The sequence below is a fragment of the Furipterus horrens genome, unplaced genomic scaffold (assembly GCF_987537825.1).
Source record: "Furipterus horrens unplaced genomic scaffold, mFurHor1.1.pri manual_scaffold_1, whole genome shotgun sequence".
NCBI classification, from domain to species: Eukaryota; Metazoa; Chordata; class Mammalia; order Chiroptera; family Furipteridae; genus Furipterus; species Furipterus horrens.
Genome location: NW_028327171.1, coordinates 11295863 through 11321384, shown reverse-complemented (window position 1 = coordinate 11321384; position 25522 = coordinate 11295863). Strand labels below are relative to the sequence as shown.

The 25522-nt window shown below is 44.9% G+C and overlaps 1 protein-coding gene across 4 annotated transcripts; it reads right to left on the bottom strand.

The window, feature by feature from the left end:
• Nucleotides 1-1055: 1055 nt before the first annotated feature.
• Nucleotides 1056-23702, bottom strand: PRMT2 (protein arginine methyltransferase 2). Of its 4 annotated transcripts, none has more exons than XM_090272578.1 (11): nt 23551-23702; nt 22156-22257; nt 16482-16586; nt 15627-15809; nt 11625-11786; nt 11162-11326; nt 6188-6363; nt 4224-4353; nt 3396-3532; nt 1774-1945; nt 1056-1120 (listed from the first exon to the last, which is right to left on the bottom strand). In XM_090272578.1, the coding sequence occupies exons 2-11, from the start codon at nt 22192-22194 to the stop codon at nt 1088-1090; spliced, it is 1302 nt and encodes a 433-aa protein (XP_090128704.1). In that variant the 5' UTR covers nt 22195-22257; nt 23551-23702; the 3' UTR covers nt 1056-1087. The 4 variants fall into 4 exon arrangements, with proteins under 4 accessions (XP_090128704.1, XP_090128681.1, XP_090128696.1 ...); XM_090272555.1 differs by having other exon boundaries at nt 22156-22254; XM_090272570.1 differs by having other exon boundaries at nt 23571-23702.
• Nucleotides 23703-25522: the final 1820 nt, after the last annotated feature.

Sequence of the window (25522 nt, the reverse complement as noted above, 5' to 3'; positions counted from 1 at the left end):
AATTTCTATCTCACAGTTAAGAAGCTGAAAGTCCAGCATCAAGTCACCAGCAGATCTGGTGTCTGGTGAGGAGTCACTTTCTGGTTCACAGATGGCACCTCCTCACTGTTTCCTCACAGGGTAGAAAGGAAAGAGAGCTCTCTGGGTCTCTTTCATAAGGGCACTAATTCCTCATGGGGCCCCCACCCTCATGATCTAACCACCCCCCAAAAGGCCCCATCTCCTAATACCATCACATTGGGATCAGAATTCAAGTGTCTTGATCTTAGTACTGGTTACATGTGTGTCCATGTTGTGAAATTTCATCCATCTGCACACTCATAACTTGTGCAGTCTGAAGTATGTAGTTTATATTTCAGTAAAAAGTTAACTAAAAATCAAAACACACACAAAAGGCATGGACGTGAACCTACTGGCATGGAAGTTTCTTAGTAATATTAGATGAGAAAGGTTACAAAGCAATGCACGTAGTATGATCTCATGATGCACACAGAATGCACAGGCAGAGAAGCAGGACCTACACGAACATTCATTTATTTAAAAATATTTATTGAGATGTACTATGTGCCAACACGAAGTATCTGGAAGACGTCTCTACGACTGCACTACCTCATGCAGAGCCCCAGCGCATGCACTGCCACCTCCAGGTCCTGCACGGCTCTGTGCAGCCCCACACTCTGCGCGAGTGGATGAACCGAGGGCAGTAAGGACACCGTTAACACATGATGCACGAACAGTCACTTTCACAGGAGGACAAGATTGACGCGTGTGTCCTATGAGTGTAGAACTAGACCTAGCTTAGGAACACTGTGCCCCCAGCCCACCCCCAGGTCGGCGCCGGACAGCACTGGCGGACACCTGGAAACACAGCCTACTTCTAGAGGACGGACACGGGCAGTGACAGTGGCGAGGGCAGCCCCAGCGTGTTTGTCTGTGGAGCCCACAGGGAAGGGCGTTACCACCTGCCAGGCAGAGTGAGCGTTCACAGGCTTTCACAAGAATGAGTGTTCACCTCCGGGTGTGACCTCCTTCGCTCACGTGCATTCCTCCGATCGCTCACGCTGCCTCCCGAGCGGAATTTCAACTGTCATCTCCAGATCGGAAAGACTTTTTCTCCAACCTGAGCAACACAAAGAAAACAGATGAAGCAAGTAAAAAATCATTAACGTTTGATTAACATGCAGTATCTCCTACTAATAATTTAACATTGGACGAGAGGATGGCATTCAGGTGCAGAATTGTATTAAACGACAAACTTTTAACTGTAAAGCAAAGCACAGAGCAGGTATCAAAAATAACAGAAAACCATCTGACGGTTTTCTTTTCCCCCCTACATTAAAAGAATCCACGTGCCAGTGGTCTCCGAAGCCAAGACCCCCACCGCCGCGCTGTTCTGCTTGAGGAGCCACGGCCTTCACCCCTCAAACTGTGCCTCGCGCTGCCCAGCCCTACACCCACCGCCTGTGGGCATCAGGGGTGTGTGGGCCCGCGCCGCGGCTCAGCCCTCTGCCCCCTCTCTCCGCCCAGGGCTCCGGCCTGGTGGGGTCTCCTCTCACTGACGAGCTGTGTCACAAACAAACTAACTTCCAGCACCCCCGTTTCCTGTTCTGGAGATAACAGCGTCCACTACCCAGCATGAGGATTAGAAAAATGATGCAGACACAGCGTGGCCATGGCGTGTGGCCAGGGCAGGGAAGAGCGCCCGCCACTGTGATCACCACAGCCATCCCCGACACCAGCACCACAGCGTGACTTGACAGCTAAATCTCTTACTCTCTGTGACGTGGGGTCTTGTCCGGAAGTGACAGACCAGCTCAGAGCAACGGACATGTGCCTCCTCCACACTGGGTTTCTCTGCAGCACAACCGAGCCTGTGAGAACGTCCCCTAAGTAGACGGGGACGGGCTCGTCCATCATGAACAGCACCTGCTTCCAGTGGGTGGTGCTGCAAGACATGGGGGCGGCGTTACCGGAGAGCCGGCCCTGGGCCCCACCTTTCAGGGGTACTGTGGGGCAGACAGAGCCCAGCGAGGACACGGCCCCTGGACACCGCTCAGGTTCCGGGAGGGGCAGGGGCGGCTCGCCCTGGCGGCCCCGGGGACACTGGGGTGCTCAGGGGTGCATGGCCAGACACAGGGTCCCTGTGTGGAGCCTATTCCCTGGCCCCTCAAAGGGCCAACCCGGCCCCTGCATCCTGCACAGCAGGCGTCCACCCCAAGTCACCCAGCTCCTCCTCTAAGCCACTGAGGCCTGCAGTTCTGGTTTCTGCAGTTAAGGAGAAACAGACACCGACGAAACTACGTCCAAAGAACGTTACTGCTGTGACAGTTAGGTTGCATGTGTACAAGACGACTGTGACATTGGGGGAAAAACAGAAACACTCTGGGCCCCAACACAGCCTCCCACCAGCACGCCCCTGGCGTGGCCCCACGGTCGTGCCCAGCGGAGGCGCTGGCTGCCTCTCCCTCCTCCGTGACTCTCAGGCCACCCTCCCCCAGCTCCCCTGGGAGTCTCTTCCCCTGGCCCTCCACTGAGCATGTGTCCTTTGGCTCTGTGCCATGCCCACCCCAACCCTGCCCCCCTGTGAACAGCCCCCTGCAGACACTCAGACAGAGACTGGCCCAGGCACACGCCATTCACCACTGGCTCCTAAGGTGAGCACTCACCCCTGTGAGGTGCGCCCTGGAAAGAGGACTGGCCGCAGTCCCAGCCCTGCAACCTCCACAGGACACCCTGGGCAAGCAGCTCACCCTCCTTTCACAGAATGATGACCCGGCTCCTTCAGGCCCCAATGCCACAACCGGCGCCCGCCCTGGAGCCTTGCTCACCTCTGGCTGACCCCCAGTGCCCACAGGGAATGTCCAGGGCAGCTACTGAAAGGGGCCCTGAAAGCCCCACGCGAAGGCAGCATTTCCACGGGCTGCCGTGTCCAGCACCAGGAACAGACAACGCCGGCTCCCCGGTGTGGGCACACACGTGCAGCCACAAAATGCTGTTGCGCAAAATGTTCGTCTCAAGAAGCATTTGCCTTCCACAAAAAACGTCTGAGTAAAAGCCCCTACAATGCTGCTAACTATGAACAGCTTTAGCAGCATCTAGGGCAACTGAGAAGACAAAGCCTGCTCCTCCCGAAGCCTGGGGTCTGGTCTCCAGGGCGCCCAGGAGCAGCCTGAGGAAGCCGGGTGCAGGGACAAGTTGGGGCACAAGGCTCCAAGTCACAGCTCCCCAGTCTGGGGGTCAGCCCGGCCTAGAGAGATTTTAGGTCAACTTTCAACATCACTAGATCTTCACATTCGTGCCTCTGTCGTGCTTTTCTGTCATGCCACTAATGTGAAGGCAAACCCTTCCGCTCCGCGGAGGGCCGCCCGTGTACCCGTGGAGAAGCCGACACTCACGGGTGGAACGGTCCTGTGCTCAGCACCAGCTGTGGCTCCTCCTCCTCCAGGTTCTGAAAGCGGACACTGAACCAGGCCGTGAATCCGTGCAGAGTGCCGGCTTTCTTGATATCAAAGCACAGTTCACCTTTCATCGTCTGTGTTAAACCAAACAATTAAAACGGACACAGTTCATAAGCACGTGGCACAAGGCTGAGCGACGCTCGGCAACTCTGTCCTCCGCTTGGCCACATGTCCCACATCCCACAACACCGCACTGAACCAAGACCTGTACTACCTAGTTCAGTAACTATGAAACAAACCTATAACTTGCTAGTTTAGCTGAACACATCAAAAAACATAGAATTTCCCCCCCAGGGAAAGTAAAATATTAAAACTTGTGCCATGGCCCTGGCTAGTGTGGCTCAGTGGATTGAGCGCCGACATGCAAACCAAGAAGGTCACTGGTTCGATTCCCAGTCAGGATACATGCCTGAATTGCAAGTCAGGTCCTCGGTTAGGGGCATTGAGAGGCAACCAAACGATGTTTCCCTCCCGTCCTTCTCCCTCCCTTCCCCTCTCTCTAAAAATAAATAAATAAAATCTTTTTTTAAAAACTCCATCACAAAATTGGATATCATTTGAATCTGAAGATGTCAATAATATTAAACATAAATCTAAAAATGGAAGAGGTTAACTAATAAGATATCAATGTAAAAATATTTTTTAAAAAATCAGCATAGAACATAAGAAAAAAGACTGTGGGAAAATCAATAGCAAAAAGTATATATATTCGTTTATTTGTAGAACAGGAGTCACGCGCGGTGCGCACCAAGTCCACAGGCTCACCTCCAGATCAGCGATCTGCACCGTCCTCATGTCCAGCTGTAATATAGTGCACGGTTCAGAGAGACAGTCTTCTGGTTTCAAAATGTGGTTATACTTGGGCTTTGAAAAAAACTCCTTAATTGCTAAAGATCTGGGGGAGAGGTCAAAGTAATTACTCAAAGTCATCACCAGTACCTCAGGCTCCGACACACACATTTGTGACAACAGGACATGCTTTCTCCCTTCTGTGTTAGCAGGAATTCTAACCCACTGTCTGCAGCCCTGAGAGCCCAACTCCGGGTCCCTCCCTGCCACCCTCCCAACAGGCTAGCCTGGAGGACAAGTGGTCCGAGTGTGCGAGTAATGGGGCACTTACTTCCCTTCTGTCCTCCTCATGAGGCCTGAACACATGGGAAACCAGTCTTCACCAGATGCCCAGAAGCTATAGGGCTGTAACGTGTTTTTTTTAGTTTTAGAATCTATTTTATCCCAAAACACTTTTCATGGATCTTCTATTATAATCACAGCAAATAAAAAAAAAAGATACTTCTGTTCTAGGTTACTCTGTAATAAATGCAATGACTCAGCAGGGCTGACTGTCAGGACACAGAGCTGGATGTCCTGCCCGGCCCCTTTGCGTGTCATCCCCCATCTCACGCTCCATTTCAAAGGCTGAGCCTTGTGCTTGCCCAAAAGTAATCAGTTATTTACCACAGAAATGCTTCAAACATTAAGCACAGCAGTAACTTCTGAAGTAGCAAATAAAAGTAAACATTTTAGTAAGTCTCCACTATATGTACATATTTTAATATTTTTATGATAAAATATGCACTTATAAGGAACTTAGAAAATACAGCATACTCCTACCTTAGCATTTTGATACATTTAGTCATTTTTCTCCTCCACAGACATATTGAGAGAGATATGTATTTGTACAAAATAGAAGCCATTCTGTATAGACAGTCTGTGTCCTAGTACTTTTCTATTGCTTTAACTCTAATATCATTTACTATCTCTTAATTCTAATAACACTTGGGTTCTTTTAAACAGCTGCACGATACCCCATCCGATGGCTATTTAACCACGTTGCTATGGATAGCCATTGTTGCAACGTTTTGCATGCACACAGGCACACCCCGGCTCTGTGACAAGTACCCTCGAGCAGGAGGCTCTGATGGTAATGGCGAGTGGACACCCCGATGTCTACCTGCAGGGTCCCCACACCCATAGCTCTGTTCACAGGGTGCCCGTCCCTCTCCCATCATACATGTGGCTCAGGAACACAGGCTGCTACTTTAATCTTTGCTTATCTGGTGAGCAAAATGGCATTCATTTCATTTGTTTTAATTACTAAGTGCTGCAATTTTTTTCAAATACAGGGTGAGGTAAAAGTAGGTTTACAGTTGTGAGTATGCAAACCACAGAGTTTATTCTTGTATTATTATTTATTAATTATATTTTTTTCATTCAAACAACTTTAAACCCACTTTTGTCCCACCCTGTATTTTTTGGTTAATTTTTTTGTGTGAGTGACTTGCCTGTTTCTGTGACTTGATAATAATTTGGATAGTCATCTGGCAGCATGAGAACCTCCTCATTGCTCTTTTCATAACCTGCCCAGCCCTTCCTACCCATTTTTTCTTAGATGAACTATAGAACAACGCTGTCAGGCCCTTCCCTCCCCATTCCCTTTGGGATCTGGGCTGATGGTGCAACGATTCAATGGCCCACATATTTATGAAGGGCTCATTTGTAAAGGCCCACTATATATGGGAACTCAGATTGCAAAAGACATTTCAATTCCCATCACAGCTACTGTCAGTTTAAAGACATTAAAGGCAACATGCGAAATTCTTAGGCATGTGATATAAATTTAGATTCACGGCAAGTTCTACACCACAGCACATGATCCTGTCTCAGAAACTCCTGCAGCTCACTCTGTGGGAGGCCCGAGCACGCGTGGATGCCTGGGCCACGACACTCACTTGAGAGCGCTGAGGTTGAACTCGTAGGCGTTGTCCCAGAAGAGGACCTTGCTGCGGTAGTCTTTGTCGGCGCTGCAGGGCACCAGGTGCAGCGCCGCCGTGGTGGGCCAGATGACCCCGCCCTCCTTCAGCCATGCATCCCGGGCATACAGGATGGACTCGATCATGAACTCAAACTGCACAGGAGGGAGAGACACATGGGAGACAGGGTGACTGAGTGTCTGCACAGACCTCCCTGCTGCATTCAGACAGTCTGGTACCTGTCTTTACAAGTTTCACCCTCAAGAGTATCCCCAGTTAGGATAATTGCTGTCCACCTGACATGTCTTGGAGAATTTATCTTATTCCCACACATTAACAGTCACCTCCTATCACAGCTTAGGTTAAAGTTCCATCATTTCGCATTAGACTCAGAACTCAGACATGGCTAAAGGTCAGGATAAATCTTCCTTCTCATCCTACTTCAGTCACTCGGTAGTTACCGCTCCATTTTTAAAAGCCCCTAAGTGTTGCAGGGTTTTAACTGTCAAATGAAATCAGTTTGGTCTGGGATAGTCTCAGAATATTCACAACCCTTTAAGTTAACTGAAATTGCTACTTAAAAACATGAAAGGTCAAAGCAGGAATACCACGGAGGTTCACGTGGTGCTTAAGTCAGAAGAGAAGCAAAAAGCCACCTCCTGTTGCTCAGAAAGCCCACAGACACAGGCAACATGTGTCGCCTAACGGAGAACACAGCTTAGTGTTTGAACCAGAGACTGCACCAGGGAGCGAGGTGAGGCCAGAGATCCCTCATCCTGGAGCACAGCGGTTCTCAACCTGTGGGTCGCGACCCCTTTGTTGGTTGAACAACCCTTTCACAGGGGTCGCCTAAGAACATCGGGAAACACATATATAATTACATACTGTTTTGGGGATTAATCACTATGCTTTAGTTATGTTCAATTTGTAACAATGAAAATACATCCTGCATATCAAATATTTACATTACGATTCATAACAGTAGCAAAATTACAGTTATGAAGTAGCAACAAAAATAATTTTATGGTTGGGGGTCACCACAACGTGAGGAACTGTATTAAAGGGTCGCGGCATTGGGAAGGTTGAGAACCACTACTATAGCAGGTGAGAAGCCACAGAGGGTTTTGTTTTCCTTAACCTCGGGAAGGTTTTATTATAAAAGTAATACATGCTCGGTATGGGAAATTTTAGAAAACTCAGAAAAGCATGGATAAAAGTTAAAATTCTGAATAAACCCAACACCCAGAAGGAACCCACCACTCAGAAGTTTATCTTCAAGAATTTTTCTTCAAACACACACACATACACGAATGTGAAAATTATATATGTGTAATTTTTAATTTTATTCTTAAATTAGCATGCAGTAAATCCAATCTCTCCCCACTTCCTCCTTGCCCTCCATAAAACAATGTTCCTCTCCTTTGTTGGACTTGCCTATGGCTTCGCTACAGCTTGCTTGCCCCAAATTTCAATTCTTTGCTGTCCCTGAATAAATCAATTTTTGCTGGTAAAATAACTGACTTTTATTTTTAAGGTCAACGGTGCTTTTTCTCCAAATTACTGAAGTTACATATGCTGAGCTAGAACTAGAAAAGGAATAAATGATAAACTCAAGACCAGTACTTTGTACTCAAGTAGTACTTCAAATTCTGGTCTTTCCCAACCCACTCACTAAAATATGTACTTTTCAAAGTTCTCAAGCAGCCTCTCACTACGCCCTGTGCTAGATCAGCCGCTGCATTCAGGGGGCGAGACAGGGTGGGAGATGCTCGCTCCATCTCACCTGGAACTGAAGCGAGGTCATTGCTCCATGTGATCTTAAAAACAAAATTGGAATCATACTGCAATTATTTTTTGTGGTTTTTTGAAAACAAACTGTCACCAACTTTTCTCCAAGTTTATAAAGAATCTTTCTAAAATATAATTTTCATGGCCACAGAGTAGTCTCTTTTATTGATTGCCACCATTATTTGCACTTTTTCCAGTTTTCTCCCATTTTAAATGATATTGCTATGTACATTCTTTAGCATAAATATGTGTGAAAATCTGATTATTTCCTTAGGATAATGTCACTTAAATATCTTTTAATGCTTCTTGACATATTTTTCCCTGTTTTCCTTCAAAAAGCTACACCAATCAGCACTGCCGAACAGAGTATATGATGGTTTCCCCAAAACCTCAAGAACACTGGGCATCATCAGATATTAGATGATTTCTCAGCCAATTCGATATCTCAAAAATATTTTAAGTTCTTTGATTATTAGTGACATTAAACAATGACCGTGTGCCTGGTCTTATGCCTTTTGTGCCCCCTGCCCACTTGCCTGGAGTTATTTATCTTATGCTTTTCTTTGCCTTATTGGAACTCTTGCTGAAATAAGGATATTAGCCTTTGTCATATACACTGCAATTCTTCAGTTTCACTTACCTTTTTATTGTATTTTTTTCCACTTACCTTTTAATAATGTATAGGTTGGTTATGTATAAAGGGTACATCTTTGGTCAAATATTTTATTTTATAGTTCCTTTATGGGCTTTGTTCTTAGAAAGATCTTCCCATCCTAACATCAGATGAATTTATAACAATTGTTTTAATTTTTTTTAACTGCTTAACTCTATAACCTATCTGGAATTTATTTTGGTCTATGGTGTAAAGAAGGACCTAAGCATTTCCTGCAAAATAATCGATTGTTTCAGCATCTTTGGACAATTACATATCCTTGCCTCAGTGACTGGAAACCTCTTCTTGTTATAAACTAAATGCATGTATATCTGGGGCTGCTTCTGCACTTCCTGTCCTGTCCCATGATCTCTCTGTCTCGTTACTATATGTCAGCAGCAAAGTAGGAAGATGGGTGGGAGAGACTGGGGACCTCAAGTCTGAGGAGCTCTGAGAACAGGCAGGGAAACCTAAAGAAGCTGCCAGAAGGGCACGGAGCACAGCTGCAGGGAACAGCAGGCGCTGCACAGGGACACGGGGCAACCCAAGTGGGTGCAGCTGCGACAACTCCCAAATGCACAGCTCTAGGCCAAGTCAAGACACTGCAGGGATCTCCCTGATGGGATGTCCCAGGCACCTGCACACAGAAGCCAGGCCTCCCAGGACTCTCCATCTGCTCTAAGGTCCTTGTCCTGAATTTGGTACCACTCATTTTTCCTCACCCCTGCACCATCAGGGTCCAGCCCTCTGCACCCCAAATCTGCACCTGCCCTGGAATCCATGCCTGCACCTGCGTGTGGAATGGAGCTGCCAACCCTACAAGTTCCCTGCTGAACAACATCAGCCAGCCCTTCCCTCGGCCCACAACCCCCACCAGCAAGTCTAGGGACCCCACCCTGCCTCCTCTGCCTGAGAAACTGCAGACCTACCAACGGCTCCACCCAAGGCTGGAGACCAGACATCCTTCCAGAGGACAGAGAATTCACCAGACCCTGCTCCCCTCCCACCCCCTCAGTGGGCCCCTGCCAGTCCTTCCCCCTCAGTACCTCTCCCCTAGTCCTCCCCTTCGGCTCCCTTCTCTGGCCCCTTCCTTGCTCACCCCCCAGCCACCCTCCCCAACCCTGCCACCCCAGGTAACCCTACCCCACTCCCCAACCCCCATAGCCACAGGCCCCTGACCAACCACCCTCCCCAACCCTGCTACCCGCTCCCCACGCAACCCCACCCCAACCCCCAGACCCTGAAGGCCTCGCCTGCCCTGTAGTCCCGTGGGGCCTCCCATACATGGCCTGATCTCTACTCTACCCCTTAAAGTCCTAGACAGGCCAGCCAGTGGCTGCCTAACACATGACAAAGGCCTGCGGGCACCAAGAACCTAAACCCAGCTTCTGTTCCCACCCACCACTGGATCACAGGGACACTGAGTCCGCGCTACTGCCCCTGCCTGATGCTGCTGCCCCTCCCCTCCCCTCCTTCTCTCTCCCTCCCCTTCTTCCTCTTTGTCTCCCACATTGCCCCCCTCCAGAAGCAGAGCTGGACCCCTGGCAGCTGGGCTGCCCCCCATCCCCAGACTGCAATGGGCATACTCATCTCCACCCCAGGCTGGCTGCCCATGTCCCCACGGCCAGAAGGAACTCAGTAAACATGACTGAATGAACACTGGCATCTGGGGGGCGAAGGCCAATGCCCACTTCATGAATTAATTGTGTAATTGGTCCCTTTTATCCTCATGTATAATCTTAGGAATCCATAGATGTTATGAATAAGCCAAATTACATCATGGATGTTGAGTCTATTTACACTTTCTCTTTAGACAACATAATTTCAACAGGGCTAAAGGCCCCATGTCGTTTGCTGTCATCTCCCCCAATCTCTGCGATCCGTAAGCAGCTAGGGGCAACACTTAAACAGGTCCCTTGCTGGAAACATCAGCCACATTCCCCTCATGTTCACCCAGACGTATTTCTCTAGATTTTTACAGATGCTAATTTCAGACTGGGGTGTTTCACTCTGATGCCTTAGAGCCTGAGCCAGAGGGCTGGGCACAGGGTCCGAGGAGACGGGGACCTGCAGCCCCCAAACTCAGAGTCTGTGAGTACGTATAGCACTGTGCAGGGTGGGGTGGTCTATAACCAGGAAAGTGTCCACTCCCACCTGGGAGACTCAAGAAGCACCAGCCTGGGTCTCACGGATACTAAACAAGGGGCAGCTGGGAGAAGGGCGACCCAGGCTGGGAAAAGTGACAACGACTCTGCCTGCACCAAAAATCAGCCTCACACACTAAGCACTGGATATTTGCAGGTTCCCAAAGAAAACAGAGTTTATATAAATCACTCATGAAAGAGTTCCAGGTTTCTTATAAAAGCATTTTTTAATCAGTTAAAAATAAAACACTGGGCCAATGTTCATATAAAAAAAAAAAATCAATTACAGCTGACCTTAGGAAAAAAGCCAGAACTAATCATGATTTGTGGAGATCCTGGAGGCCAGCCCAGCTGCCGCCCCGCCCTTACCAGCAGGCAGGTCCCCATCCACTCGGACACCAGCACGTCCACCTTCTCTGGCAGCACCACGTCCTCCACCTTCTGCTGGAACACAGTGATGATGTCGGCGAAGCCGTTCTGCATGACCAGCTGCCCCGTGTGCTGCGCCATCTCGCTGGCCTCCACCGCATACACCTGCATGTGGTGGAAACACCATCAGGGCACATCCTGGCACCGCACGGCAGCCTGCCATCACTGGCGCCAGAGAAAATGGCAAATGGCAGGGACGGAAGGAAGGCAGTGTGCTGCTGGCGGAAGGGCCAGTGTGCTGCCTGCACCAGGTGGAGCCCTGGGAAGGGAGCTGCATCCAGTCCTAATTCCAACCTTCTGCCTCAAACAGACGTGGGGCTGTAGGTGGGCAGAAGCCTCAGCACCCACACGGGGCTGCCTGCCCCAACGCCTCCTGGGTAAGGGATGGCCACCCCCTACTCACCGCTTTGGGCTGCGCATAATGTGCACAAAAGAGGCTAATAATCCCAGTCCCACAGCCGACATCCAGAATCACTTTGTCTTTGAGGGACTCCCTGTTCTGCAGGATAACATGGTGGTATTTAGTTGTTCGTGGCTGGTCTGTCAACATCTCCAAGTGAAGTTTCTACAGGAAGAGCACAGTAAGAGTCAATGTCTGTAATTAGAGCTACACCAAGCTGTGGTTTAAGGTGGAGGGTGGTGGCCTAAGTTTAGCCCCTTGACCCCACACCTAAAAACATGCACAATCCAAAGGTCAAAATATTCCACCAGATTAAAAAGAGACTAGACAGTGAAGGAATGAACTGGAAGCTTCCAGAGTCCTTCAGTTTCAATGAGGTGCCTACAGCTTCTCCCTGCACCTCCCAGAGAGCCAGGAGCGGAGAAGCAGGTGCGGATCACTAGGAAGCAGTGCAGATGTCCCTTGACACAGAAGGAACTGCCATGGTCCTGATCAGACATAGCCTGACTGAATGTCCACCAAGAGGGCACGGACAAGCCATCAGGAGGGGTCCTGAGGAGGCACACAGAGCTCCCGTCCCGGAATCCTCTTCACATGGGGTCCAAAAGACACTCTCACTCCCGTCCCTCGTTTGCTTGAGGAGTGCAGAAACTATTGCTCTGGAGGGAGATGACAGCCCCACCAATCCTCTGAGGTTCAGCTCGAGGACCCCCAGCCATGTCCCAAGGAAGGAAAATATCTGAAATCCAAGGATACAGCCCACAGGAATTGGGTCAATCCCCAGGGAGGCAGAGAAAGGCTCCCCAGATGGTTCATGGAGCCAAATGTCAGCCAGAGCCCCAACTACCAGTGAGGCAGCACCCACAGGTCTCAAGCTGCAGAAAACCCAGCTTACGGACAGCCTCACTTAGAGGAAGACACATAGCTGGGCCACCCTGTCCGTGTCAGCACAAACAGGAGGTCTGAACGGGCCTTCACAAGCCCATCTTGGCTCCTCAAAAACACACTGATGACTGAAAAACAAAGGGACTGACATAGGGTAATGGGAGCGAGGTCAAGACCCAGCTAGCCTGCCCGCAGCAGTCACCTCAATAGAAGGTCAGAGCTAGGATGTGAGGGGAAGGAAACTAAGTGGCAGCATTAAGAGCAGGAAAAAATACATTCAGAGCAAAGAATGTTCCCAGAGATGAGAAAGGTTCGTTTATAATACAGGAATCACTTCAGCAAAAGGATTTAATAATTCTAAATACTTCTGTACCTAATAACAGAGCTTCAAAACACAGAAAGCAAAAACCAGTAGGCTGCAACAAGAAATAGACAAATTCACAATCATGGTCAGACTTCAATACCCTTCTCTCAATAATTGATAGACATGAACAGAAAATTAGTAGGACATAGACTTGAACAGTACTATCAAACAACGTAGCCAAACTGATACTTACAGAACACTTCACCCATCCATTTACAATAATAACCCATAAAGAAATATCTAAGAACAGGTTTAACAAGATCAAAAGCTTAAAATTTTGAGAGACATAAAACAAGATTTAATGTAGAGGGGCAATGTGATAATACAAAGATGTCACTTCTCCCTAAATTAATGTACACTTTCCATGCAATACCAATTAAAGTGACAAATAATTTGGCATGGGGAGGAGGGGATACAACATATGATAATAAAATTAGTTTCTAAAAAATAAACAGCCAAAGCTAGCCATGAGGATTCTAAAAAAATAGAAGAGCTGCTCAAGGCCTTGCTCTCACAAAAGTTAAAAATCTTTAATAATGAAAAGTATCTGGAACTGCAGAAGAAATAAACAAATCAATGAAACAGAACAGAGATTCCAGAAACAGGTCTTAGAACTTTAAAGTACAATAAATGTATATTTCTACATCAGTAGAAAAAGAAGTTCAGTAACTGATGGAGGAACAACTGGATATTTGTGGGGAAATCAAGTCAGAATTTTAACTAATTCTTTACAAGTAAATTCCAGATTGACTTAGCTACTTCACTGTAAAAAAATGAATCATAAAAGTTCTAAAAGAAAGCTTTTTACATATTTATATTTATAATCTTGCAGTGAAGAAGGCCTTTAAAACCCAGAAGCCACAAAGAAATAAAGACAAATGAGACTATATAAAGATAAAAAGTTTTATAGGAAAAAAAGAGTAGCAAGTGATAAGTGTAATAAATACAAATACAGGCTAAACTGCTTAACTTTTACATCAACAGAAATCAAAAGAAAAATGAGAAAATTATATGAAAATTCCCCAAAAAAGGCAGAAATACAAAAGGCCAATAAAGTATAAAAGATGATCATTCTCACTTTTTAAAACGGAAATCAAAATCAAGAGATACCATATTTCACCTTTAAGATGGAAAACCTGTCTCCCTTTGATGCTCTGTGGTGGTGATAGAAGCATCGCACACCGTTGGTAGGCCGGTGTACAATCAGCACTCTCTTGGGAGGGGCAAAATGGGACGATCCAGCAAAGTAAAAAACACTTACATCCTGTAAGTTTAGCAGGATTCATGTGGGAGGACATCCATCATTACAGAACTGCTTATCACGATACAAAGCTGTTAAATAAGCACAGTCCACCAACACAGTCCTTTTAAAAGCAACACAATACTCTGCAGATGTTGTAAAGAATAGACCTTCAAAATAACACAGCTATGTGAAAAGAGCCAGGTGAAAAGTGTGTGGAATATTCCTTTTCTAGTAATAAAGAAAACCAAAACCAATGTAGGTTAGACCTGGTAGAAGCATAATCACTGCTGCCAAAAGAAAGCCCAAGGCATAGCAGCGCTCTCTGCGGGGAGTGAGGAGACAGGCTCCAGATTTCATTATGTCTTTCTTAAGAGAATGAAAGCTCTAACCACGCAGTCACGCACCCTTTAATGACCGAGATCCCTTCTGAGTAATGTGTCATTAAGCGATTTTGTCGTTGTGCGCACATCAGAGCGCACTGCACAGCTCGGCCGTGTGGTATACCGCCATCACATACATGGCCCGTCATTGACCAAAATGTCATTGTGTGCCGCACCACTGTACATACATCAATAGTTCTTCATTCACGTTAGCGTTTCTAGTTGTGGAATATAACAGACCTACAAAAATGTATAACTCCCAGATACAGTAATGGAAAAGCCAGCACCAGAACACTGTGCCCCAAACCTTCCACCCTGGCCTTGCCGATCACAGACCCCTCTTACCCATAAGCACCCTCCTGACCCTCAGGGGAACCAGGTCGCTGATCTCCTTCAGGGCTTCACCACTTGTGCACAACCATCATAAATAACACCTTTTAACTATATAACTGAACCAAATGTTAGCTATTCCTTGATGTCTTGCTTCTTTCACTCCACATTAGGTTTGTAACATTCATTCTGCAAGTATGTTTTTATCTAGTCTTAAAATATAAACAGGTTGTCCAGACCATAGGATTATAGGCCTTTATCCATATTTTTTTTAAAAAACAAACTTAATAAGCTAGCTATTTAGAGGTATTATTATTGTTGCTTTATATCTTTTTTGTATTTTACTTTTAAAGTAAAATTTTTTTTTAAATACTGAGCAAAGTTCATAATCCCATTACTCAGATAGTATCTTTAAACTGGGGGTCAACTAACACTACAGTTATGGGTCAATCCAGCCCACCACCCATTTTTGTACAGCCCGCAAGATAAAAATGGCTTTTACATTTTTAAATGGTTTTTAAAAATCAAAAGAAGAACATGACACCTAAAAATTCTATGAAATTCTAATTTCAGTATCCGAGATCGTTCCCCTGGAACACAGCCGTGCTGGCTTCCTCCTGGTTTGGGGGGCTGCTTTCACACTGCAGCAGCAGGGCCTGTGGCCACAAAGCAGAGCGCAGCCTGCGAAGCCCTGCTCTAAGCAATGAGGAGAAGCCCAGACACCCCTTTGAAAAGTGAGAACCTAAAACAAGAGAGAAGAGACCGCTACCCGGCCCACCGACCGAGGCATCGGAAAGCCATACCAGAGTCCCGTAGCTGCCGAAGTACTCCTCATCCTGCCAGGTGTCCTCGGGGTCACACTCCTCCAGGTCCTTCCCCAGGTGGTTCGCTGGGATGTACCCACAGCTCCCGGCACGCTCGCCCCACCACCAGTCAGCAGTCGTTTGTCTCAGGATGAGAATTTTCTCTCCTCTCAGGAAACTGAGCTGGAAACAAATAGAGAGGAGTGAAAATTCAAGGAAAACCCACAGTTGTCATTTCAACGGTGGCTCTGCGATAAATGCCCTCTCACTGGGGCCCAAATCACAGCAGTTTCAAAAAGAAGTCAATGGGTAATTTATACCAAGCGACAATTTATGAAAATGGTACCAGGATTTAGATTTCTGTGGAACATCTACATGAAGGAAAAGCACAGCTTAATTGATTTTTTTTTTTTTTAAAGAAAGAGTAAACATTTTCTAATGGCTTAGGACAAAATTTCTCAACAGCTTCTCCACCATTAATTCAGCTGTGTGACAGCTGATTCAGAGACTGAAGACTTAGGCTAAGAAATTCCTGTTACAAAGTAAAGAAAGCCCCATTCTATCACCTTACTTTTAAGTAATGAGAATAGGCTCAGGATTGCCAAGCAGAAACCAGAACAGGTGCCCTGCCCACCCCCACCCCCGGCCCCCCATTCCTTGCCCAGATATCTTTCACAGCAGGCTTGGGACCACAGTTTGTTAGGCTGGGAAGGGAAGGATCAGCCACTCACAGGCCTCAAGTGGCTCTAAACATCTGAGCACTTCAACTTTGGCAGGACTTCTGGGGAGTTACACCTAATTCTGTCACTGAGCATGCTGGAAGCCACAAAGCATGGACCTGGCGTACACAGCTACCTGTGTCTCATCGGTGGCAGAATAGTCTGCGATGGCCACGAACTCCTCGGGCTGCACAGCCTCCGGGAGGGGCTCTGCACAGTGTCCCACGGGTTCTTCTCCCTCCTGCGCAAAGCCAAGGAGAAAACAAGGAAATGATTATGGGGCTTCTCTTTCTTTCTTTTTCTTTCCTTCTTTCCTTCCTTCCTTCCTTCCTTCCTTCTTTCCTTTCTTTCTTCCTTTTTGGCACAAGATTATTAGGATGGTTTCCTGAAGATTCAAGTGACCAAGATTTCATCATACAGTTGGGTTATCCTTGCCAGCAGAATTGAGAGTCTCACCTACATTCCACCTTTACTTTTTTTGTTAAGATTTTATTTATTTATTTTGAGAGAGAGGGGAATGAAGGGAGAAAGAGAGGGAGAGAAACATCAATGTGTGGTTGCTCATAACCCAGGCGTGTGCCCTGATTGGGAATCGAACCGGCAACCCTTTGGTTTCACAGGCTGGTACTCAATCCACCAGCCAGGGCCCACCTTTACTTCATATCTCTAGTACAAAATTATTTTCAACCTCAAGAGAACATCAAAGAAACAAGAAAGAAGCACTTTTAGTGTCTATGAGGTGACTGACCCCTGAGCATCAGGGACGCTTTCCGAAAGTGATGCCCAGACCCAGGAGAAAAACGTCCTGTGTCTCTCTGGGTGTTGCGCTCTAGGGATCTCATCAGACTCGAAGACAGAGCTGTATGGGCCTTGCCGGAGGCCTAGGGAAGGAGCTGGTGACCTGGCCCCAGGTATGCGGCCTCACTGGACACCACTGCCACTGGCACAGGCTGCTGAGGGCGCAGAGAGGGCCCCGCGCCTTAGGGGCCTGCGTGCTGCCCTCTCCGCCTCGCACAGGAGGGCCTGCCTGGAAGGTGTTGCTGAGGGCGACAGAACCTCCCGCTGCCATGCCAGTTCACTGTACCAACCATCCCAATACGGACATTTTGAACAAACTTTCCTAACCACAAACGTAATTCCCGTGAAATTCTTGTGAAAGCACAGTTCACAGTGGAAAATTAAAACCATATGTAATCTTCCTCACTGGTCAGAGATAACAACAGTTAACACATTAACATCCTTTCAGACTTCCTTTCCAAAGTGTACATTTAACGCGTGCGTATAGGTTGTTTATAAGGATCACACAATTCTGCCTTGTGACATGTTTTCCACTTACTAAATTCTGAATATTCTCTTTTATTATTAAATATACTTCTAAACCATTTTAATACCAGATAGTATTCTATGAATTAAAACATTTATCCAATCATTTAGTTTTGAAACTTAAAACTGTTTTCACTTTTTCACTATTATAAATTCTGTGAAGATGAACTTTCTTAAATCATTTTGTCCCTCCCCATTTTCTTAGGATAAATTCCTGAAAGTGAAGCTGGTGGATCAAGACGATACATACACTTATGACTTTTGATACCACTCCCAAATGCCCTCCAGAACGGTGGCTCCTTAGACTCCTACGTGAGCGTAGGACTCAGCACAGGAGAGTCAGCCACAGGTTTTCCTACACCCTTACCAACAATGGATAGTCATCACTTTAATCTCTGCCGGTTTAAGAGGGAGAAATTACCGGTCTTTGTTACTTCCTTTCTTTGATTATCAGTGAGGTCAAACCTGATTTTTAGGTGCTCATTAGTCTCCTTTTTGACGTTGCTAATTGCCTACTTACATCCTTTGCATGTTTTCCTATTACCGTAGCGTTAGTTGTAAGCAGTGTGTCACTGTGTCGTCTTCTTCCAAGGCTGCCCTCCATGCCCTGCCCCTGCGCCCCCAACGCCATCGGCCTCTCGCCACCGCCTCTCATCCTGATTGATCAGCTGGTCTATATCCTCCCCTCCTTTCACCATGCTTGTGTCACGCACACCCCGTTCAGTTTACCTTTTGGTATAGTTTCTCGTAAATGACGTCACAGGCTCTTCTTTGATTTTGCTTTTTAACTCACACAACACCTTATGGGAAAAACTGCCCAGCTGTTAGAACCCTAACTTATAATTTCAACAGCCACGTAACAGTGCGCAGCAGAAACTGCGCCCGACTCGTCAGTCATCCTCGACTGATGGACTTTCTCTTGGTGTCCAATTTTCCACCACTGTAAACAACACTGCCACAAACATCTGTGCACATTTATCCTTATGTGGTGACATTCTATTCTTTATGGGATGCCAGAGCTGAAAAATAAGCATAGTTTTCACTCAAACTTTTGTCAGATTCTTCCAAAGACTGTTGCCCTTCACATCATCAGCAATGCATGCTTTACCCTCTGCCTAATACCCAGCAGCAACAGATATTATCAGTCTTCATTTTTCCCAGAATGATAGGTGTAAAACCCCAGAAAAAGTAACTATGTGGGAAAACAGACTATTCCTTATACTGTATTCAAAAGACTTTTGATAGCATAAAGAAACAATAGCAATTCATTGTGGGGTTTATAACAGATACAGAAGTAAAACAGTTACAACAATAGCACAAAAAATGTGGGCTGCTAAATGGAACTGATTTGGAGGATTGTTACATTGTGAAGTTGTCCAAAAAAAAAAAAAAACCACCAGAATAGGTTTAGGATTCATAGTGCAATTTCTTGAGTAACTACTAAAATAATATTTTAAAAGTATAGCTAAAAAGCTAACATAGAATAACAGAAAATATTTTATTAATCCACAAGAAGGCAAGAATGGAGAAAGGTACAAAGAAAAAATAAAATACACAGAAAACAAACAGCAAGATGGTAGAATCGGTCATTACATTAAATGTTAATGGACTAAATACTCCAAATAAAGGGCAGAAATTACCTGACCAAAAAAAGAAAGACACCGCCATAGGCACCTTACGAGAAACACTTTAAATATAAGGAGTTAGCTAAGGTGAACATACAGGTAAATATTTGTATGTGAGCCATGGAAGCACTAACCATGAGAAAGCTGGCTCAGCAATATTAATGTAAGACAAAGGAGATGCAAGGCAAGGAAGTATTAACGGGTAAAAAGAGACAGAATTCTTACAAATAAAAGGGCCAATTAATCTAGAAACAAAAACCAACCCAAACATATGCACCAAATAAACAGATTCAAAATATATAAAGCAAAAAGTGATAGATCCAAAGGTAAATAAACAAAAACACAGACAAGTCTACAATCCTAGCAGATACTTTTTAAAGCTCATCTCTCTTAGCAACTGATAGAACAAGTGAACAAAAAATCAGAAAGGATATAGAGATTCGAACAATGCTAATAACCCATTTGTCCTTAATGACATTTGTAAAACACTACACCCAACAATTGTAGAATATGTATTCCTGGCAAGTACATGTGGAACATTAGTCAAAAAAGCCCATAAAGCACGCCAAAATAAATTTCAAAAAATGGAAATTTACGAAGTATGTTGTATTTTCTGACCAAATATAATCAAACTAAAATTAAATAACAAAGAGATAAGTAAAACTTCCCATATGTTTGGAAATAATACATTTCTAAATAGCCCAGAAAATTACTAATTTCTATTGTGACATATAAAGAAGTATATTAACTGAACAATAATGGAAATACAACCTATTTAAATGTGTATGAGGCAGCTATAGCAGGGATTAAAAGAAAAGTTATAGTCTTAAGACATATATTAAAGAAGTAAGGTTTAAAATCAGTGCCTAGTTTCCATCTCAAGATGTTATGAAAAGAAAAAAATTAAATAAACCCAAATAGAACAGACTAAAGGGGAAAAAAAGCAGAAATCAATGAATAGATGAATAAAGAGAAAGTCAACAAAGAAACTGGTTCTTTGAAAATATAAAATTGATAAACCCTAAAAAGACTAATCAAGGGGAAAAACGAGAGAAAACACAAATTGTGGGCATCAGGCATTTCTTCTGTAATGGAAGGTGCCATTATTAGGATGAACACAAATATTATTGAAATAAATTTCAGTATTAACTTAAATGACAGTAACATTTCAATAAGGAGTCAAATCATGATTTATAAGTAATAAAAAATTAAAACAACAAGATACCATTTCTAACCCTTCAGACTAACCACAATAAATTGTCTGATGCTCTCAAGTGTTAGCAAACACTGTGGACTACTGGCGGACCTGTGAACTAGTAAAGCCTCTTGGAAGAACAACTGATCGTTACCTAGTAAAACTGAAAACTTCCATTCCCTTCCACCCTGCAACACCATTACTTGGGTGTAAACCCTACAGCACATGTGCACAAGGAGACATGTAGAAAGATGTTCACTGAAGCACTTTTTGAAATAGAAAAAAACTGGAAAAATCTAAGTGTCCAACAAAAGAAAAATAAATAAAATGTGGCACAAACCTAATATACACAGACATCTGTCCATATCTATGAATGTGATATGTTCTTATAAGGAAGATACTGCAGGAGTATCCTTTTGAATTGAACTAGCTCTACATACGCATTAAGGACAAATCCCCCAAAGCAACATTAGTGGAAAAGGCAAGGTGCAGGTAACACACAGAACATGTTGCCACTTAGATTAATTCTAAAGATGCCTAGGATAAGTTATAAAAAGTATTTTAAATGGTGCAGAAGCACAGAAACCAATTTATAGCTCATAGTAGTGTTTGCCTCTGGAGACAAAGGAAGACTGGGCCTGGGGTTGAATAACAAACTTTATTTATGGTTTTGTTTTATGTACTGTGTGTATGTATTCTGAAGCACACATGATAAAATGTTAACAAATTTTCGCTTCCATATAATATGTACTTGATGTTTGAAATATTATTCTGTAAATGTTCCAACATCTTGTATATTTCTCAAAGGAAAAATGAGACATCCATGGAATTAAAGCATTTTATGATTAATTTTAAGAAACAGATTAATGAAATGATCCAACTATAAGTTCCTATATATAAAAACTCAAATTAAATTAGATCATCAGAATAAAAAGAGGGGAAAAAGAAATGTTAAAATTGACATCACAGACATGAAATTGTTTAATTTTAAAAAAACATGAGTTATTAGAGTTTTCATTCAATTTTTAATTTTACATAATCAACATTTTCTTGAAATTTAAGATGACTTTTTTTACTGCCAACTTGAATGAAACTGTATGTGTGCCCCAGGCAAAAAATAAAAAAAGCAGTATGAATACACAAATCTTTTCTGATGTATCCTGCCTGTTTAACATATTATGCCTGAACCTTTATTAAACAACTAAGAAAATGTATTGGGTCCACCAGCAGAGGTACCAAAAATAGATTCCTGGGGAATGTTTACAATGCCCAATGCAGAATGTCATCTGTAATCCTTACAAACACTGCATTTCCTGTATTTAATTATTTTTTTTTTTTAGAGAGAGGAGAAGGGAAGGAGAGAGGGAGAGAAACATCAATAGGTTGCCCCTTGAACACGCCCCTCCAAAGCACCCTGTCAGGGGACCCAAACTGCAGCCAGGCATGTGCCCTGACCAGGAACCAAACCGGCGACCTACCTTTTGCTCTGTGGGACATCACCCAATCAACTAAGTCACACCGGTCAGGGTGCATTTGCTGTATTTAAGTATCCCATGGTTGGTGGCCACCTTCATAAGTCCAAGGAAAGCGCTATCACTCTTATCTCAGCTCTCTGTCATGTTCATGGTCTTTAAGTACAGGTTCTTACAGATCAAAACTGAAATTACCTGAGATTCACTTCCGGGGCAGTCACCTGATGTTGCCATAGTTCTCTTAGGTTCTGCAGCATAGCTGCCCCTTTTAATGCTTCATTTTCCTCTCCATTTCTACTTCAAAAGAGAAAGAATGAGAAAATGTTTTAAGTTTACTTCGCTTCTAAGGTTCATGAAAATGTTCTCTACCAAATGTAAGTAAAACATTTATGTGCAAAGAATGGAATAGAAATAAAATTTATAAATGCAATTCTTTATAAAAACAGTGAAAAGCATTGAAAACTTATTAACTTCCAAGAAGTGCGTTTTCTTTCTCGTCTGCCAGGTGTTAATCTTACTCATTGGCCAAAGCCTGTTAGTTTCTGTCAGATACCTGGATTGATTTAAAACACACCACTGTCAAAAGTTTTTCTTGGAACCGTGTTAACTTGAATTCCAATTAAACTTCCCTGCCTGGGGCCTTAAAGTGCGTCCACTAACAGGAACCAAGGTCTGCATCTTCCAGAGTCTTTTCCTTCACATTCTCAATTCTTATTTTCCCAGTGACAGTGTAATCCATATTATGCTCTGAGATGATTTTTTCAATTTAATTGTTTAAAGTGCGTGTTTCACTCATCAATCAAGACCTAAAAATTATTTTTCTGACATTTATAATCACAAATACTAATTGACAAACATTGCATCTTCATGGGAAAACACTGCACTGGGACACGGGTGGGGCGGGTACTGGGCCAAGTAGATGATATGGGGCGGGGCTTGGGCGAGGCCGTTCAAGGGGTGGGGCGTGGCCTGGGCGGACCCGGTTGCTAAGGTGGGGCGTGGCCTGGGCGCGGCTCGGCTGATGGCATAGGGCGGGGCCTGGGTGGGACCCGGTTGATGGGGCGGGGCGGGGCCGATAGAGCCAGGTGGGCCAGGTTGATGGATATGGAGGGCGAAGACAGGGGTTGAGGGCCAGATGATGGCCAGGCCTGCAAAGGGACGCAGTCTCTGTGCCCCAGGAGCGTGAGGAGCAGGCAGTCAACGAAGGGATGGGTGAAAGGTTGGGGCAGTAAAGGGAGGGGCGGGGTAAAATCAGCAGATGGAGGAGTAAGCGGAAAGCGTGACGTCAGTTCAGAGCGGATAAGGGGCTGACAAGGGGGCGCGGACTGAAGGAAAGTGGGCGTGCCACTGCGAGGGGCGTGGCTCAGTAAAGGGGCGTGGTGTGTGCGGGACTCCGGGAAAGGGCGGGGCGCCGAACTCGCTAACACCTGCTACAGCGCGAAGCACTAGGGCGGCGAGGTCCCGGGTGGTCTCGGAATAGGATGGAGGCCTCAGTTCGCCCGCTGACGCACACGCCGAGTGAAGACCTCTCATCTGCCATGTCCTGCCTAGGCGCTGCCCAGCGGCCCGAGGTGCCCACGGGAAACCTACCTCAGCCGCGTGAAACCTACCCAGCCGCGTTCCTCAGCCGTGTTCTGCGTCCACACCGCCAGCGTGGAGGGGCGGACGGTGACTGCCAGCAGCCGAAGCCACCGCCCTTAACCCGCGCAGGCGCGATGCGCACAAGCCGTCAGTGAAAAGGCCACGCCCCGCGAATGCTCACTCCGTGCTCGAGCCGCGGTCCTGACGAGTGGAACCAAGGGCCGTGTTCCGCGCAGGCGCCGTGCGTTCCGGCCCTTCGTTGAAAGGCCCTGCCCAGGGCTGATCGCCCCACGCAGGCGTACTTCACGTGTCGTGCCTCCCGCGGTTGCAGGACCCGGGACACTGCGCCCCTGCTGTGCCGCCCGGCCTCGTGTCTTGGCGGAGCCAAAGTGCCGGGGCTCCCCGCCCAACCCGGACACAGGGAAAGCACTGTCATCGGACCATTCTGGCCTGAAGATACAGATCCATTAATGGATGACAGAAATGGCAAAGGTTTCTGGAACCAGGACCCCCGTGCTCCTGCTTTTCTTGTAAATCAGTTAACCTCACCTTCTGCACTATGAAGTGTGAATCATTTGTCTTTCTTTCCACTTCACAAATGGGAGCAGAGTGATTACGTTTTTCTTTCACCAAAAGGAAGTTTGGAGTTAAAAGGGAAATAGATAACGTTAGTGACCGTGACTGTGGTGGTCTCGGGGCTGCGGGAGCGCGAGGAGACAGCGTGCAGGGCTTCAGTTTTGCGGAGGTGGATGTTTGCAATGGTTGGACAATATAAATGTATTTAATACACTGAACTGTACACTTACAAGTGATTAAGGTGGCAAATTTTATGTTACTTGTATTTTACCACAATACAAAAAGAAGGGCCCTGGCTGGTGTGGCTCAATGGTTAGATTCCGGTCCGGGCACATGCCAGGGTTGTGGGCCAGGTCCCCAGCTGGGGGCGTGCAAGAGGCTATGGCTGTTTCCCTCACATTGTGTTTCTCTTTCCCTCTCTAAAACACAAAGTCTTTAAAAAATAAATTAAAGGAACACGAAGTAACAATATGAGGAACAAAAAACGAATTCACTGCAGGTTCTGTAACTTTTTAAAGGATAAACATATTACAAAACTCTTGTCAAACATGCCTGACAAGTTAAATTCCATGAATTTCTTGAAAAACACAAATTACCAAAACTGAACAAGAATATTTAGAAAATCTGTATAGTTCTATTATCTATTAAAGGAATTTATTTCATAATTTAAAACCTTATGAAGAATGCTCTGGGCCTAGGTGGCATCACTAGTAAATGCTTCCAAACATATAAGGAGAAAATAATACCAAGATTATACAAATTCTTCCAGAAAACAGAGAAAACTGAAATGCTTCCTAACTGGTTCTATGCAGCCAGAATAATACTGCTATAAAATGTTAGCAAAAATAATACAACAATAATATAAATTGATTGCATATCATGACCAAATGTTTATATAACATATATTTATATTATTTAATAAATTTGTTTTTTTAAACCTTACCATAAAGAAAATTCTAGCCCCAAATGGTTTCAGTGGTGAACTCCATCAAATGTATGAGCCAGAAATAATACCAATATTAAACAAAATTTTAAGAAAATAGGGGACGGATACTTCCCAATTTGTTTTATGAGGCAAACATAATTCTAATACAAATACCTGACATAGAAGAAAAAAATTACAGAGTAATATCCCTCATAAAAATAGATGCAAAAACCCTTAACAAAACATTAGTAAATCAATCCTAACAATATATACTGATAAAATTAATGTAATTCACCATATTAACAGAATAAAGGATAAAAATATATAATCATTTCAAAAAAAGAAAAAGGATTTGACAAGAACACCTCCTATCTGTTAAAAGGCATCTGTCAAAAACCCTATCACTAAAATCATCCTTAAAGATGTTATATTGAAAGCTTTTATTAGAAATAATGCATATGTATCCACTTTCACCACTTC